This window comes from Centrocercus urophasianus, unplaced genomic scaffold (genome assembly GCF_019232065.1).
Source record: "Centrocercus urophasianus isolate 14NV4802_14NV808 unplaced genomic scaffold, USGS_Curo_1.0 seq_26, whole genome shotgun sequence".
Taxonomy (NCBI): domain Eukaryota; kingdom Metazoa; phylum Chordata; class Aves; order Galliformes; family Phasianidae; genus Centrocercus; species Centrocercus urophasianus.
Window position 1 is genome coordinate 2,561,079 of NW_024884822.1, and position 17,263 is coordinate 2,578,341.

Genomic DNA, 17,263 nt, shown 5'->3' on the forward strand with positions numbered 1-17,263 from the left:
ATTCCCTGGGCCCTGTCGCTGTCACACAGAGCAGAGCTCAGCGCTGCCCTCTGCTCCCTGTGAGGAGCCACCGCCGCCATGAAGGCTGCCCTCAGCCTGCTCTGCTCTGGGCTGAGCAAACCCAACGCTCTTGGCCACTCCTTACACACTGTGCCCACAGACCCTTCCACATCATTGCAGCCCTCTTTGGGCCACTCTATAACTTTACATCCTTGTGTTGTGGCACTCAGACTGCACTCAGTGCTCGAGGTGAGGGCACTCGAGCACAGTGCAGAGCAGGAAGGCATTTTCTTACTGTCCCACAGGCCGTCAGTCCAGTGTGTATTGTCAACATTGATTAATACTGATTACTTCAGAGGAAAGTTGAAATATCCTCATAATGGACGATGCTGGAACAAACCGAGTTGCAGTCAAAGAAACTTCAGAATCTGCATATCCACTAGTGGGTTTGGATCACTGGTTGCCAAGCCTGAGGTCAATTTTATGGCCTGTTAGATGTATTTTTAATAACTGTAATCTTATAATTTAATTACTTTGAAATGTCTTTCTCAAAATTACCAGAACTCTGACTACAGTCATCATAACTGCAGACTTTATAGTGGTCCCTAAAATGTGAAATGCAATTACTCCCTAAATGTTAAAAATACCAAATAATGTACTTGTTCACACTAAGTCAAATGAAGAAAATGATTGTGTGAAACAAGTTTAATGCAACAGGAGAAGGCCAATGAATTTTTCATTTTGAAAATGTCATGTATCAGTAATTAGATTCACTTTCTTTCTAAACAAAACATGCAGAAGATAAGTGAGTCCATGATTCTGACTGTTAGAACAGCTGTATCGTTTTTATATAAATATTAGTTAGGTCCTCCAGAAAACTGTTGGGCTTTCTACTGGCCTAGCTGTCTCCATTGCTGGCTTTATCTCAATATGAAAAGAGGAAAAAAAAAGTTGTTTCAGAGGCAGTCTTTGTAAAGGCAGATGTTGTTGATGGTCTGACTGAGTTTCAGTATACTCCAAGAAGCTCCACGCCCTAGTAAAATTCATCCTTTTTCAACACAATGCATGTATTTTGAAAAGCAATGCACGATTTTGTAATCTGATGGTAACTGAACCTATTTCCCATGTGCACATTTAATATTGTACTCCTCATGCTGTTCCACTGGGACATGAGTGATGTTCATTAGTGGTAAAGTGACAAAACTTATTACAGTGTGAAGCACACACTTACCCTTAGCCTGGAGACATTTACCCTGCACCCCGTGACCGGGATGGTACATCTTCAGTTCATACTGCAGCTGCATGGTCTCTCAGCTACAGATGCTGAGCTGTAGCTGTGGCATGAGCTTGTGGCAGCAGAATGACACTATCTGTGGGATAACACGGATTGTCCAATAGTATGTCCATACTTCCGACTATGTAGATTCAGTCCTTTCCCCAGCATTGGCTGGGGGGGCTCAGTGGTGGCTGAAATGTCACTCACCTCAAAAATGCCTGGGTCATTGCTGCAGGTGTCATCCCACACTGAGCTCAGGACCTCGATATGCTTGTACAAAGGTTGTGCACAGATATCCTCTGTGGCTTCCAGTAGCTTTTAAATCTGTATATATACGCATATAAGTAGTTTAGCAAATTCTTGTTAAAATCACGTTTTCAGTATGTGACTGAGCAGAAGGTTACGTCTCAGCAGAGCCAAGAAAATAAAAGCACGTCATGTGGAAGTCATGCAAACCCATCTCTGCTTTTTATTAAATTGCCCTCTTAGTGATGCAGTAGAGGAAAGGAATGTGCCAGACTGAGGGCATTTTGCTGTATGAATTTATAAACCAAATCCCCAAGGGCAAACTAATGAACTACTTAAGTGCTAGGAACTAACAGTGTTCTCATTAACTCCTATATTGATTAGCTTTGATCTGTGCCATAGGAATAACTGGAAAATGTATGTTTGTGTATTATAAAATAAATAAATAATGAGTTCTGGCTCAATAACCTCCAAATCGAGTTGAAGATCAACATTGCTGTCTCTCCTGAACACCCTGCGCAGCCACCTGCGTGCATTCTGGGAGGAGCCAAAGGGTAGCAGCTCACATTTGTTGCACTTCGCCAACAGTGTCAGAAATCCAAATGCTATTTCCTCTTCCTGTTCTAACTCCAAGTTAAAAATGCATGACATTTAGTTAGACATAAAACAACCCAAAGGTAGAAGAGGAAGACAAACTTTTTTTTTTTCATTTTTTGGATTTGTTACTTCTTGTTTATTTTTATATTATGATGCATTTTGCTCTGCAATTAACTGTGCTGCTTTTATTAGCCATGTTGACCCTGCCATCATTATGAGATCAGGATATAGCCTTTATACAGCAGGCACTTTTCAGCTGAGACTCCTTGGTACTGATTTCTCTGATGTTCTTAACCCCGTGTAGGTGCCATGCTGGTATTCAAAGTGAATAATGTGGGTTTGCATCTCACAGAGGACAGCCCAAAGCAAATTCCTGACTGAAAGGGAGATCTTTTCATCTTTGATCTTTGTAGCCCTCTACAGCTCTACCTGCTCTCTAATGTCGGATGTAAGCTTATATTCTCCACTTTGAGGATGCATCACAACTTCCTCCTGCTTATCTCTTATCATTCAGTAACAGAAGGCCTGTGTCCACTCTGGATCACATGGGATTAATTTTAAGAGATTTTAAAATGTATTACCTTAAAAATGAGATAAAGTTATGTTAGGTCCTTTACTGTCAAATATAATTGAAGCCCCTTTGAAGTGCTCAGCTTTATTTTTTATGTGTAAAAGCTGTTAACTCATTAATATTTGAAATTTAGCCACTAAAAAATCACCATTTTCTTAACCATAAACTTAGCAGTCTGAATTAACTTTCTGTAAGATATCAACAACAAAATATTTGTTGATTTAGCATTCCAAATTATTTGATATTGTTTTGGTCTGTGTTCAGCTTCCTGCTTGTGCACAAGTATCACCAATCTCTTAAAAAGTATGGCTTATTACGAGTTTAAAAAATGGACATGCATATTTACCTGCATGCATTTACAGATTTGTGTGATTAACATTGTTGCACTTTGCCAAGGCGTCTGAATGTTGGTGATCTTTCTTCCGGTTGGAACAGGAGGAAAATAAGTTTTAAACTCTATTAAAACTAAGGATGGTAGAAGACTTTGCACCTAAACAGTCCCATAAGCTTCTAACTGAATCTTTCTTACGCATGTTTTTCATTTCTACTGTTGCATCTGCACTTTTATTCTTGTTACCAGCCATAGAAATGACATGTTATAGTTCCCTAGGGATTGCTGTTGCAGAATTTCCAGCACTAAGAGAAGGAAGAATTGCTGAAAGCCATATATATATAATCCCATTCTCTGGAGATTTCCAGTGTGTTTTTTCAGAGCTGATGTTTCCATGTGCAGGAGAATATAAGCAATGTTGAAAGTTACCCAGCTCTTGATTTAAGTACTTAAAATCTTCATAATCCCTGAGAATCCCTCATGCTGTTGTGTAATGTTGCACCCATAGCATGTGCATGTGTACCAATACAGGGTGAATGCTACATTAGGGAAAAATGTGAGCATGGAAAGTATTAATTTTGTAATCCAGTTCTCCCTTAATACACTGTATTTTGCCCTTCCAGAGCCAGCAGATATCAGTGTTGTGTCCAAGTGTAACCCCTGCCTCTCCAATCCATGTAAGAACAACGGGACATGCAGCAACGATCCAGTGGAGTTTTATCAGTGCACCTGCCCTTTTGGCTTCAAGGTATGACTACAAGTGAACTACATGAAAAGCAATAAAGTATTCTTCATCCCTTCTGCTTTCTAATTGTTGTACCATGAGAAGTCAGTTGTACAGACAACTTAGTTCAATGGTTGCCTTATTCAAACAGATTGTGTGTGACCTTTCAACTGTTCTCCAGATTTTTATCCTGTGTAATGGGAAAGGCATTTCTTTCTCCTTGTGCCATGACTGTACAGATGTACCATGGCCAACATGCTCTAGCTGACCTTGCTTTGAGCATGACTAGATGATCTCCAGGGGTTCCTTCCAACCTTGGGCATTCTCTGGTTCTGTGATGTAGACATCCATACAAAATGGCCAGTTGATTTTATCTTCCTTTTCTTTATTTGCGAACACCAAGATAGCTGTTTCATAGGCTGCCATGCTAAAGGGAATGCAGTTCAGGTAAGAATCAAGGACAGTTTCATCCACAGTAACAGGGTGGGCTACTTGCTAGCTTGTATCCATCTCACACAGACTGATTAGCAGTAAAGTGGTAATTGATCAGAGATGTTGCTACAAGCTCAACTGTCTCTGACTTCTGAGTACTGTGTGTAGAGTGATCTGAAAATGTGGAATTCTGTAGGTGGAATTCTTAGACGTACTGTTGTGAGTGTGCAGTGTCTGTTTCTAGATAACAGATACGAAAATTGGAAAACTACGTCGTTGAGTAATGCCATTCCTTCAGTAGTGATATATAAATCCCTTTGTTAACACTGCACCATAAGAGCTTAAGGCTACCAAAAATTTTTTTCAGAATTGATTACTCTGGAAACCTAGCTCAATAGTAAGAAGCTGAGGGATTAAATGTAAGTAATAAACAAGGCATATGATTGTTCACAGGCTCTAGATGTGATGTTATGGGCAGAGAAGTAGTTGCATCTTGTAAACTGTGATTTTATTTACCTTATTGGATATTTCTTACAGAGTCTTGGTTAGTTAAAGCAGATGTTCATAAAACAGAGTAATGAGAACTATAGAAAAGAAAGGTCATAACCAGACATATATAAGGAAAGCAGGCACAGATACCTTGGCGGACATTCCAAGTAGGATTTGGGAATTAATTGGAGCTGATGATATCACCATTTCCCTTCTGTATCTACTCAGGGTACATTGCTGATCATAGACTCATTGTGGTGAATCCCTGAAACACTGGATGAGAGAAGATGTAAAGCTCATTGCTTTTTCATTCTAATGCCCCCATGTCTAGTACTCAAGAGAATACAAATTCTCTTAAAATGAAAAATCCATTGATAATTTCCTCTCCTTAAAAATCCTTCTACCTATTGGCGTGTCAACCTGAAGTTTTTCCAGGACATTAAAAGACCACATTGTCAAACATTCATTTATCTAAAACTAACTAGTCAGTAACAATTGATTTGTCTGTATGATGGGGAAGCTGTGTCTGTTTAATCTCCGGAGGTTAACAGATTAATGGTCATTCTGATCTGATGTTTAACATGAACTAGGTTAAATTCTTCATATGTGGCTAAGCGACTCCTAGGATAACTTCAAAAGTAAGTTTTCTAAACTATCAGGAAAATCCATAAATCTTTGTTTATCTCTTACTCTGTAATGCACACATGCTGGAAGAGATGCTAGGGTTATTCAGAGTAGAATTGTGTTGGTTAGGAGAATATCTTTCCTTTGCCTTTATTTTATCTGTTTTATATATTCTTGTATTAGCAAATCCACTAGTATACATGCATTTGTATTAATAGAAGACATGTTTATAAAGGAAGGATTTATTGGCAAAGAATAATCAAGAATAATCTTCCAGTTTTATTAGTAGTAATTTTCTAATGTACATTAGACCTCAGTACATCATTTTACTTAGAAAGGTTTTGATAAACTCTTGAACTCGGCTTAAACATCTCATAGGGCATCCAACTTTTCTCCTCTCTCATGCACTTTCTTAGGTGACCTGCAGTGTGTGAATGCAAAACCCAAAACCACTTGTGTGTTTGTAAGCACCAGGTTATCATCCAAGCATGGCATGGAGCAAACAGACCCAGGCATGGCACTTAGCATAGAGTTTAAAAATAGAGACTGGATAACAGCATGGGGAGAATCAGGGGAAATTTAATAAGCAGAAATGAACTCTTTGTCTTTACCACAGGTTTTTGAGTAAAAATGAAATCTGACAGGTCCAAATGCAAACCATATGAAAGGAGCACTCTATCTACCACGCAGTTCTCCACCAGAGATTCATGCTAATTCAATAACAATACCTTGCTTCCTTCTCACCAGCCAGCAGCAAACAACTCTCTCCATCTGGAAGCCATTTCCCAAACCTTGATAAATTGCCCTAAATCTGCCCTCTCAGCATTTGTTTTTCCTTGTTTGATGTAGACTTTTAAAAAATCCTGTGTGGAGGAGTTTATATCAATAATGTGAAAAACCCACCTTTTTTTTTCTTTTTTTCCAAATGTAAACTCATTCAAATAAGATAAAGGCTTTAAATGTTCTCTGGGAAGGGATAGATAGCTACAGACTGTTCTCTGGGGTTCCTATCCTCATACAAGCCTTCAGAAAAAAACAGTTGGCCAGCTAGCAGTAAGCAGCTCGAGCAATCAGATACCAAACGAGTGCTTGATGGGGTCAGGAACTTCGGCCATTTACTGGGATAGCAAATTGGACAGTGCAATTTTTTTTTACTATTACACCGAAGATGGTCTGATCTCTTACTTTTCATGGGCACAAAAATGTTTTTCCTACTGAATGCATACTTTATGGGGCTTGTAGCACTGTGTAATGCTGCCTGTGATAGGTGTGAGTGAACGTCAAAGGGAAGTAACTGATGAGGAGCTGAGAGGCCAGTGGCCAGGTGGTTCCATCTGATGAGGACAGAAGGAAACGTCTGCTTTCTTAGGAATGGTGCTGGCTGTAGATAAGCCATGGTTGAACAGTGTTTTTGCAGTTCTCCTTTCGGGACAGAGCCCCAGAGCTAGTAGGAGAGTGCCACGTGAGGTGAGTGTGGGCTGTGCCACCTGGAGCCCTGGGGTGCTCTGGCAGGAAACATCTGTTTGTGTTACCAAACCTGTGTTTTCAGATTAAACGCAGGTGTAGGTGTAATTATCCAGTGTTGTGTTGTTTGCTTTTTTTTTTTTTCTCTCCATAGCATTCTTTGAATGATTATTTAAATAATGTGTGTGGTTTAGATTGTGTAGTATGATTACAAGTGGAGAAGTGAAGCTTACTTTTGCTTTGAATTCTGCTGGCCATCTGCACCATGAGTGTATGTGTGCAGCTGGTGAATAGATAGCAGCACTGTGCTAATTCATTATCCTACAGCATGTAGTTTTTCTGTAACTTCACTGATATTGTCAAGTATATGCATGTCAGAATTCAACAGAGTAATCAAACCTGCAATCAATAAGCCATTGAGAAAGGATTTACTTGAATAGCTGTAGTAAAACCTAAGGTGAGCAAAACAAATGTAGTGCTTTGCCACTGTACTCAGGAAATACTCTTTGGGTTTGTTGTTTTGTTGTTTTTGTGTGTTTTTTTTTAACTATTATTTTGGTGGAGAGGCTGGTTTTTATGTTTTTTACGCTTATTTTCTTAAAACGTTGGTAACAACAAATGAAGGAAAGATGTTTCCATTCTTCAAGGTAGAATTATTAGTAGAAATGGGGAATGAGAGTTAAAAATACATCTATGTTTTATCTGAAATAAAAAAACTTTGTCAACGTGGAACATGCCATGAATTGCCTACCCAGGCATTGCCACAGCCTCTTTGGTTACTCAGATAAATGGGAGCCTGAGCTGCTGGGATGCAGAGATTTTTGTCATCTCTGGGTTCTGGTATTGCTGACAGCTGTCTGAAATGGAAAGTGAGGAGACGTAAAATCAGTAATTCACATGGTCCACACTTTGGGCAACAGATGCTGGTGTGTTTGTGGTAGAGCTGATGTAAATTTCACCCAGCTCTCTTCCTTGGTGAGTTCAGCCAGTATCCTGGCTTCTCAAGCAGCACTGCAGTATCCTGAGGGTTCAACCAATTTCTCCAGTCATCCAGAGTGACAGATACAACTGGAAAAATTCTGGGTAAAGCTCTTGGGCTTTGGAGAGACAATATGCTTTGCAGCCAGACTCTTGTGGTGGGAGGCATTACAGCGAAGCCAGAATGATAGTGAGGAAGCTGGCTCCAAACTTCTGCTAGGAATTTGGCTCTTCTTCCCTCCAACCCTCCGCGCCAAGATTTTGTCCCTGAAAACAGGGTTAGAAATTGAGAATCTCAGAGCAGAAGAGTGTCTGTGGGATATGTGAGATTTGTGTCTGTCACATGTTGTACGCAGATAAGACTGAGGTGCCAGCAGACAGATGTAGCCCGGCAGAAGCTCTGACTGCTCAGCGCAGGGCTGATAGGTAGATAACATCATTGCAGACCTCTCATATTATTAGCATGGGCTCAGTGCTGCTCTGGCCGTGTCATTCTCTCTTGAGGGTGCACATGTCCTGCATTTGCTTGGAGCGTGGGCAAGCAAAGTTTGCTGTACTTGTTCTTCACCCTGTTGACGTTATGTGAATAACCTCTTGGAGACCAAGGATAATGATTGTTTTAGTAATAACATAGAATGGGTTTTAAAATGTAGATATCATATGTTATTTCATGTCCGGCTGTTCTGGGAAGCTCTTACACCACAAGGCTGAGGCAGTGCAAGTTTTTTCCAGCGGGCCAGTTTCTCAGTAATGCTGATTTGGTTGGGGTTCTATGAAACTAACTGAGTGGAGGGTTTGGCTACTGATGCATGCCAGCTGTGTGAGAGTCCATGTCAGCCCTTGTTTGTTAGGCTAACACTGCTTGGAAATGTATCTTCTTGCTTTTGTTTCTTTGGAGCTATTGTCATATAACTCCCCATATACATCATTCAGTGCACAGATTAAAAACCACGAGTTACAATTGCATATGAAAGGAAAATTGGAAGGAACTCATAAACCAGCCTGCCCTCATCCATGTGGGATGGGAGAGCAAACATCTTTGCCTTCACGTATTGCTCAGTCCTGGCTTTCTTATTTCCCAATGTCAGGGCTGGGAGGACAGATGTAGGAATGTAAGCTCAGTGCCAAGTTTTCATGTGAAGAAATCAACATGGCACAATACTGTTTTTGTGAGCTGATTCTGCGTTGAACTCTCATTGTGATAATTTCACCAGGAGCGTGTGTTTGTGTGATCTGAGGTATTCTGCTTTTTATTTGTTTGTTCAAACCATATTTAAAATACTTCCTAACGAATGTTGAAGAAGCGTTTTTCACTCTTAGTAAAATAATGCAGGAAGCCCTTGGGGATGTGAGGCAATGGGTGGCCATGTAAAATGAGTAGACCTGTATTTATGTATGAATTTTCAGGGCAAGGACCAGTGTCAGCAGTGGGTGGCTGTAATCTCATCTAATGCTCCCTGGGGGTATGGGGGGAAAAACAGCAGAAATAGCAGTATTTTCCTGTGTGCTTCCTCCTTAAAACTTGCTGTGCATCAGACTTGTGTTTCTTTCTGTTTGCCCTTGCTATTTTGGTAGGTTTAAAGAGAATGGAGATATGCAGATATGCATCCAGAAGAGCATAAAAATGAAAGGCTTAAGGAGGGATTACTGCCTGGCTGAAGGCGGCGAGGCATGCTTACACCCACCGCAAACCCCGTAAAAAATGTAATAATGCATTCTGGCATGCCCTAATGAGGGCTCTTAATAATAAAGCCAACTCTAAAGAAGTATTTCCATTTGTGTTAGGGCAGCAAGAAAGCAGATGTTGAGCAGCTTCAGGCATTTCCTTTGCTTGTTCAGGAGAAGGAGCTAAGCAGTGAAGTTAAGCTGAATTGTAAGCCATACCCACCAGTGGGCATCATCATTTTCATTCCCTCGGCAGTGAGGACTATTCCTGCCACTTTGTTTTTACTATTGCTTTTTTGATGTAGTACAAAATATCATGAGAGACCACGCTTTCAGTTAATCTTTTCCCAGGGTACAGAACTTTTTATTGGCTTTTAGGCTAGATTTTAGGCTCTTCTTATGTTTGCCTGGTCCTGTTACACTAAATAACAGTTTTTCCTCCCCTGTGGCTTGCCTGTCATTCAGGTGATTACTGGTTCCTATAACTTTGCTTAATCAAGGTCTCTTTAACTAGCTCTTGATCTTCAGCATCCCACAATTTTTCCACGTAATTGAATCAGTTGAAGTAGTTGGTCACAGCTGAAAATCCTTACTGTTGGATTTCCCTGTGATTGTCTGCCACCTGTCATCCTTTAGGCTTTCTTGAGGTTGGCCATAGTAAGGATGCACCCTTTGGGTTTCTTTTGTTTCCAGAGAACATGAACAGAGGTTGCCCTGCCAGACTGCTTGCCCTTTGGGAATGATGGGATTGGTGGAATTCCTGTAAGCAGGCAAAGATGAAAAGAAAACTTTCTTTATAATGTAAGAGTAAACTCTTTCTTGTTAATTGAAATGATATAAATACCAGACTAGCTAGAGAATGATTTCTGTGTAGGGGTAAGTGTGCTGCTGCTGCTAAAGTCAGCACAGAGCTGTGTGCTCTTGGTTCCTTCCAGGCAGTGCAGGGCAGCAATTATCCCTGCAGCCTGGGAGTTCCTTCCCTGAGCTTCTGAAAGCCTTTGGAGTATGTGCTAGACATGATACTGCTCGTTTCCATGGTGGGTGTGTTTGATTTCTTTAGTTATCTGAAAAAAAATTGTTTGCGTGTTTGTTTGCGTTAGAAAACATTTTCTTCTCTCTGTTAGCATTAGTTCAGTCCACTGTCATAATTTGATTTATGGTTTGGTTTATTCCAGACAGGGTTGCTGGTACTTGTGGATGGGCATTCCTTGTAGGGGAAGCCTTACACAGCTTTCACAAGCAAAACAGATTACAGAAATAAAAGGTCTCATACTGAAATACCACTACAGAATTGTCCCACGCCAAAATGCTGCATCCTGAAAAGACAGGAGAAATCTTTGCTGGTGGTTTCACTATGTGACTGTGGCTCTTCAGTCATCTTTCTTTATTTCAGAAATTTACTGATTGTTTTGGGGAGGTATTTTAATCACATGGGCCCTTCCTCACTGTAGGTTTCCTTGAGTTTCTGCATGTGATGTGCTTCTCATCTCTCAGACATGTTCTGTATTCAGTTTCTTAAAAGTTAAGCACAGGTCCGTTGCCTTGAGTAATAAGTTTAAAATACAATTACTGCATTTTCTTTAATTACCTATTTCTTATTAATATGGACTGTGTTTTCTATACAAATGCTTGGTTTTTATAGCTCTATATCCAGTGTTCATGTTCACTGGCTTTTGATAGCTTGAGAAGAAGGATTTTATTATCACTGCAAAGTGTTGTAAAATAAATTGGCCTTTTGGTTTTCTAAGGGTACTGAAAACATTGTTCTCTTTCATGCGTGTGCACAAATTTTCAGTGTTGATCATTCTCTTCTTCATGTTCACACAGTGATCTGCATCAGACAGAGCTGATCTATCAACCTTGGAAGCTCTGGAGCACCTGCTCCATCCAGTTTTATACCTCTGGACTAAGTTCAGATATGTGCTATGTGAATCAGCTCTGTGATAGATTGATGACACATCTTTTGTCATTGATTGAAAACCCAAAAGACCATTGAAACCCAAATGTCAACGTTAGGAGAGATTTAGAAGGACAATCAGAATTTACATCAAAATTTGCAAAGTAAACCTCAGATGTCCACTGAGAATGAGCATTTGTAATTTTCAGAGAAGAGCCAGAGCTTTTAAAAAATAATATGATGAATCCTTGCGCTTTGACTTTGACAGGCATACTCTCAATTACAAGCTACTGAGGTAATGGAAGTGTATTATATTCTGGAGGATCATAAATCTTACTGATTTAAATAAAATGAGGCTTAAGAGAGCAGAGTTCGCCTAATTTGCTATAAATTGACAATTGTGATTTATTAACAAGGACAAGGAAGTCACTAAGAAGTGCTGTTGCCATGCCCAATTGTTTAATCAGGTGCCAGATGAAGCTAGACTGGCAAAGATGATAACTATACAGTACTGAGGATGATGGGATATAAGTAACCATTATCTGTATATTTACTTCAGATATTAATGCTGGGAAAGTTTTCAGAGGCAGTTAAATCAGCCAAATGGTGGGGGATGCAGCAACAAAAGTAATGTCAGTATCTCGTCTATTATCTAACTTCAGTATAATGTAGCAAATGCTGTTTTTCACAATGCTTGCGGACAGTGTTTGGATTTGTCATGTTTCTGTGTCAATGTGTAAGATTAGCTGTACAGAAACAGTAATGAATTTAGGAAAAAAATAATTGTGTAAATAAATTCAAATTCATTTTAATTTTTTTTTTCAAGATCAGAAATGGGTAAAATGTATTAATTTTTCAAGTTAAATTGATTGACTTGGAAACAGCAAATGCAAGAAGGGGCATTTTTATTACCCTATTATGACAGAAGAATACAGAGAAATAGTAAATTCATAACCACTGTGAGTATGCTAAGCTAGAGGCATCTGCAGGGTGGATGTCTGTAGCAAGGTCTGCATTCAGAAAGGAGAGTCGTAACCTCTCTGCAAACAACAGATGATCAAAATCTTTCTACTTCCACCTGGCAATCTAAGAGCAGTCTGATCCAAAATTACTGTGATATTACCCGTGTTTTGCCAAATAATTTGTATATGTGCCTAAGCAGATGGACCTAACATACACCCTGCCAGCTCTTGTAGCTGCTTGACCTTGCCAATGAGCGTCATCTGCATCTTTTCCAGATTGAGGCTTAGCCATTACATTCACAGCCAGGGAGAGCATAAATAAGGAAACAGTACCACCTGGATCAGTTGAAGAACTTCAGACTACTGTATGCAGATTATCACCGTGTAATGTCTACATATATCTTTATTTTAGTGAAATCAATTAGGAATCAGTTTCAAATGGTTTCATTGCTAAAATGGCAATAGTGTGAATCCCAGTGCTGAGTCCTTCCTAAGATACAGTTAAAGATGCCACTAGATAAAGACTGTAGCATGAGTTTGTACCTTATTATATAGCTGAATGCCATAACTTCAAGAGAGCCTTTTATTTCAATTCTCACTTTCTTAAGCATGAAAGAAGCAAAATTCAAGTCAAAAAGCTATTCTAGGTTTTAAACTGAATTTTTTTGGTGTCTGTGTCTCCTACTGTTTCTGAGTGTTCTCCGCTCTCTCCTCTCATTGCGTTTCACCTCGTTCTTTTATACAAAGCACCAGGAATCAAGCCTTGCTTACATACCACACTTAGCCCCTCCTTCTGCTATTAGACCTGTGTAGGTCTGAATGTCTGAACAAGTCCCACTGACCTATGCAGATGTCATTTCAGTACTCAAACGGTCAGTGTAAGAAATTAAAGTTTAAACTTTAAACTTTTCAGGCTCTGTTAAAGCAGAACAAAGCTATGTATGTGGCTATGTGTCCATTCTTTTTCACAATATTCACGATATTAAGAGGTTAACATTTTAAAGCAAGGAGATTCTTCAAGTTTAAGTAGCGTTTCTGAATGCACTCTCATAGAAGATGCTGTACATCTCAGTTTATCTTCTGTGAATTTTCCTTTTAAGCCCCTCATGAGGCACATTTATGTTATCTTTTCCCTTCAGTTAATGAGTACTTGTTAGCTTTTGTCCAGGACACCAATTGGACACGTGTATTAATGTTTGCATGACAGAGTTGGTAGGAATGTAAGGGATTAGGTTTGGCATACAGTATCTTTGTAGCTGGTCATTTTTTATTATTTCTTTCCCTAAAACTTTTAGCCATACCTTGAGCATGGTACTTCAGTTGTTTGTGAAAATGTCCTGCTGCTTTGTTTGGAGTATCTATTAGCTATTTGGTCTTAGTCTAGCACTTTTACTAAACACGTGAATGCTGCCATCCGCTCTCTGCTTATACCATCTAAATAAGACTCTACACTGTTAATAACTTAAATGAATTCCAGTATTTTTTCTTCTACAGTTCTTTTTCCAGCATGCTTTAAAACATCGAAACCATTGAACAAGGCTGTCATTACCTGCAAAGAGGTGTCCCTGTTCTCAGATGGCTGCAGCCAGGTAGCCTTGTGTCCACTTGTGTGTGTCTCCTTCCTGGACTGCATCATGTTTGTAGTGCAGCCAGCAGCAAGAGCCTTCAGTTCCGGGGAGCTTCTGCCCCACACCTGTGGCACGCTGTGCTGCTGCCTCTGCTCTGTGCTGGCTGCTGTTAGAAGGGGTGAAGGATCACTCTGGAGTGGGCAGAGCTCAGGTCTGAATGAAGATTTCAGCCTGCACAAAGCTGTCAGCCGTGAAAATTAATTTTAAAGAAGTCATTGCACCTGACTGAAATGGTATCAAGGTGCTTTTTGGTCATGTTCTCTTTTGTTCTTTCTGCTGAGGTCCCAATTAGCTTTTGCTGCTACTTCTTGGGTGTTTTGCTGATCGTGATGTAACATTTTCCAGTACTGGGTACTTGTAAAGGTCAGAATTTGGCACAGCAGCAGCGAGCAACAGCTTGTACAGACACTGGTGCCCGGTATGGCTAATTGCTGCTGAGTATGAAAGAGCTGACACTTTTCGAGCATGGTGGATAGTCTGTGCTCATTCACTGAAAATGCAGAGTTGGAGAAGCTCAGCTACAGCCTGAACCAGCTGAGGTACTTTAGAATTTAGAAGTCAGCTGGAATTGGAACATCTGTGTCTCTGTTCAGTGGCAGAAATCTTGTGTTTCACCACGCAATGCTTTCCTTTTTTATGAAAAATGAAAGGAATTCTATTAAGTGTTTTGGATCTGATGCTTTCTTATCAGATTAGATAAAAATTTATCACAGCTTAAGAAGCTAATTTCTAGAGAGAAATAAAATACTGCACCCAGAGGGACCTTCATCCTCTTGCTGTGGATTGCTGAGGCAGTCATGTTTTCTCTCCTGTCCTTGAAACACAGGCTGTGCCTATACTTCTGGTTCAGGCTTTATTAAGAGGCTCTTCAGCCTTGAAGCAAACATACAATATTCTCATTTGTAAGAACACTTCTTTCTAGGGAATGTATTTCAAAGTGTTTTTTCCACTGCAGAAATAAATTAATTTAAGTGATGTTTGACAGTGATTCCACTTTTCCAGGGAGAATGGCCTTTGTGTAAGTTGAGACTAGGGAACTGCATTATTCCTTTGAAAGATGTTTCTAAAATATCTTTGGGCTCTCATGAGTAGTGACAGTCTCATGCAGAAACAGAATGGCCTTGCTGTGCTATAGATTTATTAGTACCAATTTTTTCTGCAGATTCTCTGCTTTTGGAATCCTTTGGTTATCATAATCTCCAGTGTTAGAGAAATTGCAGTTGTTTTGTGGGCTCTCAAAGTGCTACTGATAAAATCAACTGAGAGAAGAAGATCCTCAGTGAAGGATTAGGTGGCATTTGCTCATTTATTAGCGTGAGTAAACTGACTCAGAGACTCTTAATTTTCCGAAAGCCAGATAGCAAGTTAGTGTTGTAATTAAGTCTGATTCAGCAACACATTCTGTTTGGTTTCTGTGATGCTTGAGGCCAATAATTCAGCCAAGTTCAGCAAAGAAATGAGAGCCTAGTCCAAGTCATCACAAATTTCATGTGTCAGTGAGAGACTGAAAATGTCTTGCTCTCATTTTAACGTTTATTACATTTGTACAAGAATATTCAAGATAATCTGAAAAACTACCACAGAAATGATGGGAACTGTTTTATACAGTGTTCAACTGCGTTATTAACCTTCACAAAAAAATGAATGCTGTGATTTCTGCTTTACTTCTTGCTTCGTTTATCTGCAAAGGATTTAATATCTTAATGGTGGAGAGCTCATATGAAACAGAAGTGGCTGATGTTAATGAAGTATCGTAAACTGATCTCTTCTTCAGGGATGCAATCTGACAAATACAAAAGGTTGCATCTTCCAGCTCTGTGAGGATGGCTCAGTGAAGTTAGCACACACAGATGGACGGACACAGGCGCTGGTGCAGCGGGGCGGCAGCAGATCAGGGCTAATGCTGCGTGGCTCATGGCTGCCAAGTGCTGTGGGCCGGATGGTGCCAAAATAAAACCTGCGTGAGCTTCCCTTGACGCTTCCCAAATCTTCCCTGAGACATTGGGGGGCTCGGGATTTCAAATGGAGAAGCACAGGCTGCTTGGCAAATGCAGTCCAAATGAAGCAGAACCTTCCTCTGCAAGGTCTTTGCGTGCAGCCTGCACGGCTGCAGTTGGGGAATGAACTTGCAGTGAGGCAGGGGATTAGCCAGGTACTTCTGTTGTTGTTCAGAAGTGTTTCTCTTCTGATTTAACCAGGCAAAAGGATGTCCCTGTTTCTTTGTATTTACACAAATTTTAAAATGCAAAGCTTATCTCTCTGGGGAGTGCTGGGAGGAAGTGGTGGTTGACACAGAAAATACAGTTTCTTCTACCATTTCTGTAACAAAGCCCCTCTGTGCTGTTGGACAAAGGTATAATTACTGTGTATTGCATTTTTTCTCACAGTGAGTGGCAGTATGTCCTGCCCAACAGAATACTAAAGATTTCAGTAGTATCTGGGGAGCTGAACTGCGTGCGACATGGGGAGCCTGGCACTGTATGTGGACAGACCTGAGCAAATGAACTCTATAGAGCAGTTCACGGTTCACGCTTAGTGGCTGTTGTGGTTTTGTTGTTTTTATGGGGCTTAATGAGGCTGTACCAATTTCAAAATGAGCGCTCCAGAGACAAGATGGCTGCCATAATAATACTGAACGGAAAGCATGCATGGGAAATGAGCTGTCACAGAACCAGCACAGTCCCTGTCCCAGCAGTTAGTCACCCTCAGACTGGACACGTCATTGGAAACAGGAGCACCTATCAAGAGCTGAGCAAGAATTCCATCTGGTCACTGTGTAGTGTAAGAGAGAAGTGGCCAGTTATGACCTGTTAGTGTGATTTGACCAGCCTACTTGGTCTTGGCTCAAAGGGATGAGCAAGAATTCCCAAACTGATGCTCAGCCATAGACAAACTGATCAAATTTATCCTACTGTGGTTTTCATGGGAGAGCTATTCCCTTAAAATACAGTAAGTCAAGCAGTCTTCACTCTGGGGGTTTTGAAACAAAGCTAGGGAACCTTTTCTTATTCAGAATGGAATAAGCCTTTCAAGGAGCTTTGTCATAACATGAGAAATGCCAGCCTGGTCTGTGGTGTGCTTACCATAGCTCGCTCTCTGCCTGTAGTGCAGGCAGCAGCGTGTTTTGATTTCTATGGAAAGGACACAAGCTTGGTCAGCACTTCTTTCCAATTACCCCACTACTCACCATCGTCCAACTGGGGATGCCGATGTCCGCTGACTGCCTTCCATATCTATTTTGGATCTGTTGTCTATGGATTTGTCTAATGGCTTTCATACTATCTCACTTTACAGTCTTGTGTTTACAAAATTCCCAGAAGCTCATAGTCTGGCAAACTTCTTTTTTTTTTTTAATCTGTAGTAAGCTTATCTTTTAATA

The 17,263-nt window shown here is 40.3% G+C and overlaps 1 protein-coding gene across 2 annotated transcripts in view; it reads left to right on the forward strand.

Annotated features, from left to right (window-relative positions):
- The window catches only part of SLIT3 (slit guidance ligand 3), a 472,881-nt gene that overhangs the window by 404,427 nt on the left and 51,191 nt on the right, over nucleotides 1-17,263 (forward strand). For both annotated transcript variants that reach the window (XM_042826239.1, XM_042826238.1), the window contains exon 27: nucleotides 3,645-3,769. In XM_042826239.1, the coding sequence (XP_042682173.1) occupies nucleotides 3,645-3,769 (125 nt within the window). The remainder of the gene's footprint in view (nucleotides 1-3,644; nucleotides 3,770-17,263) is intronic.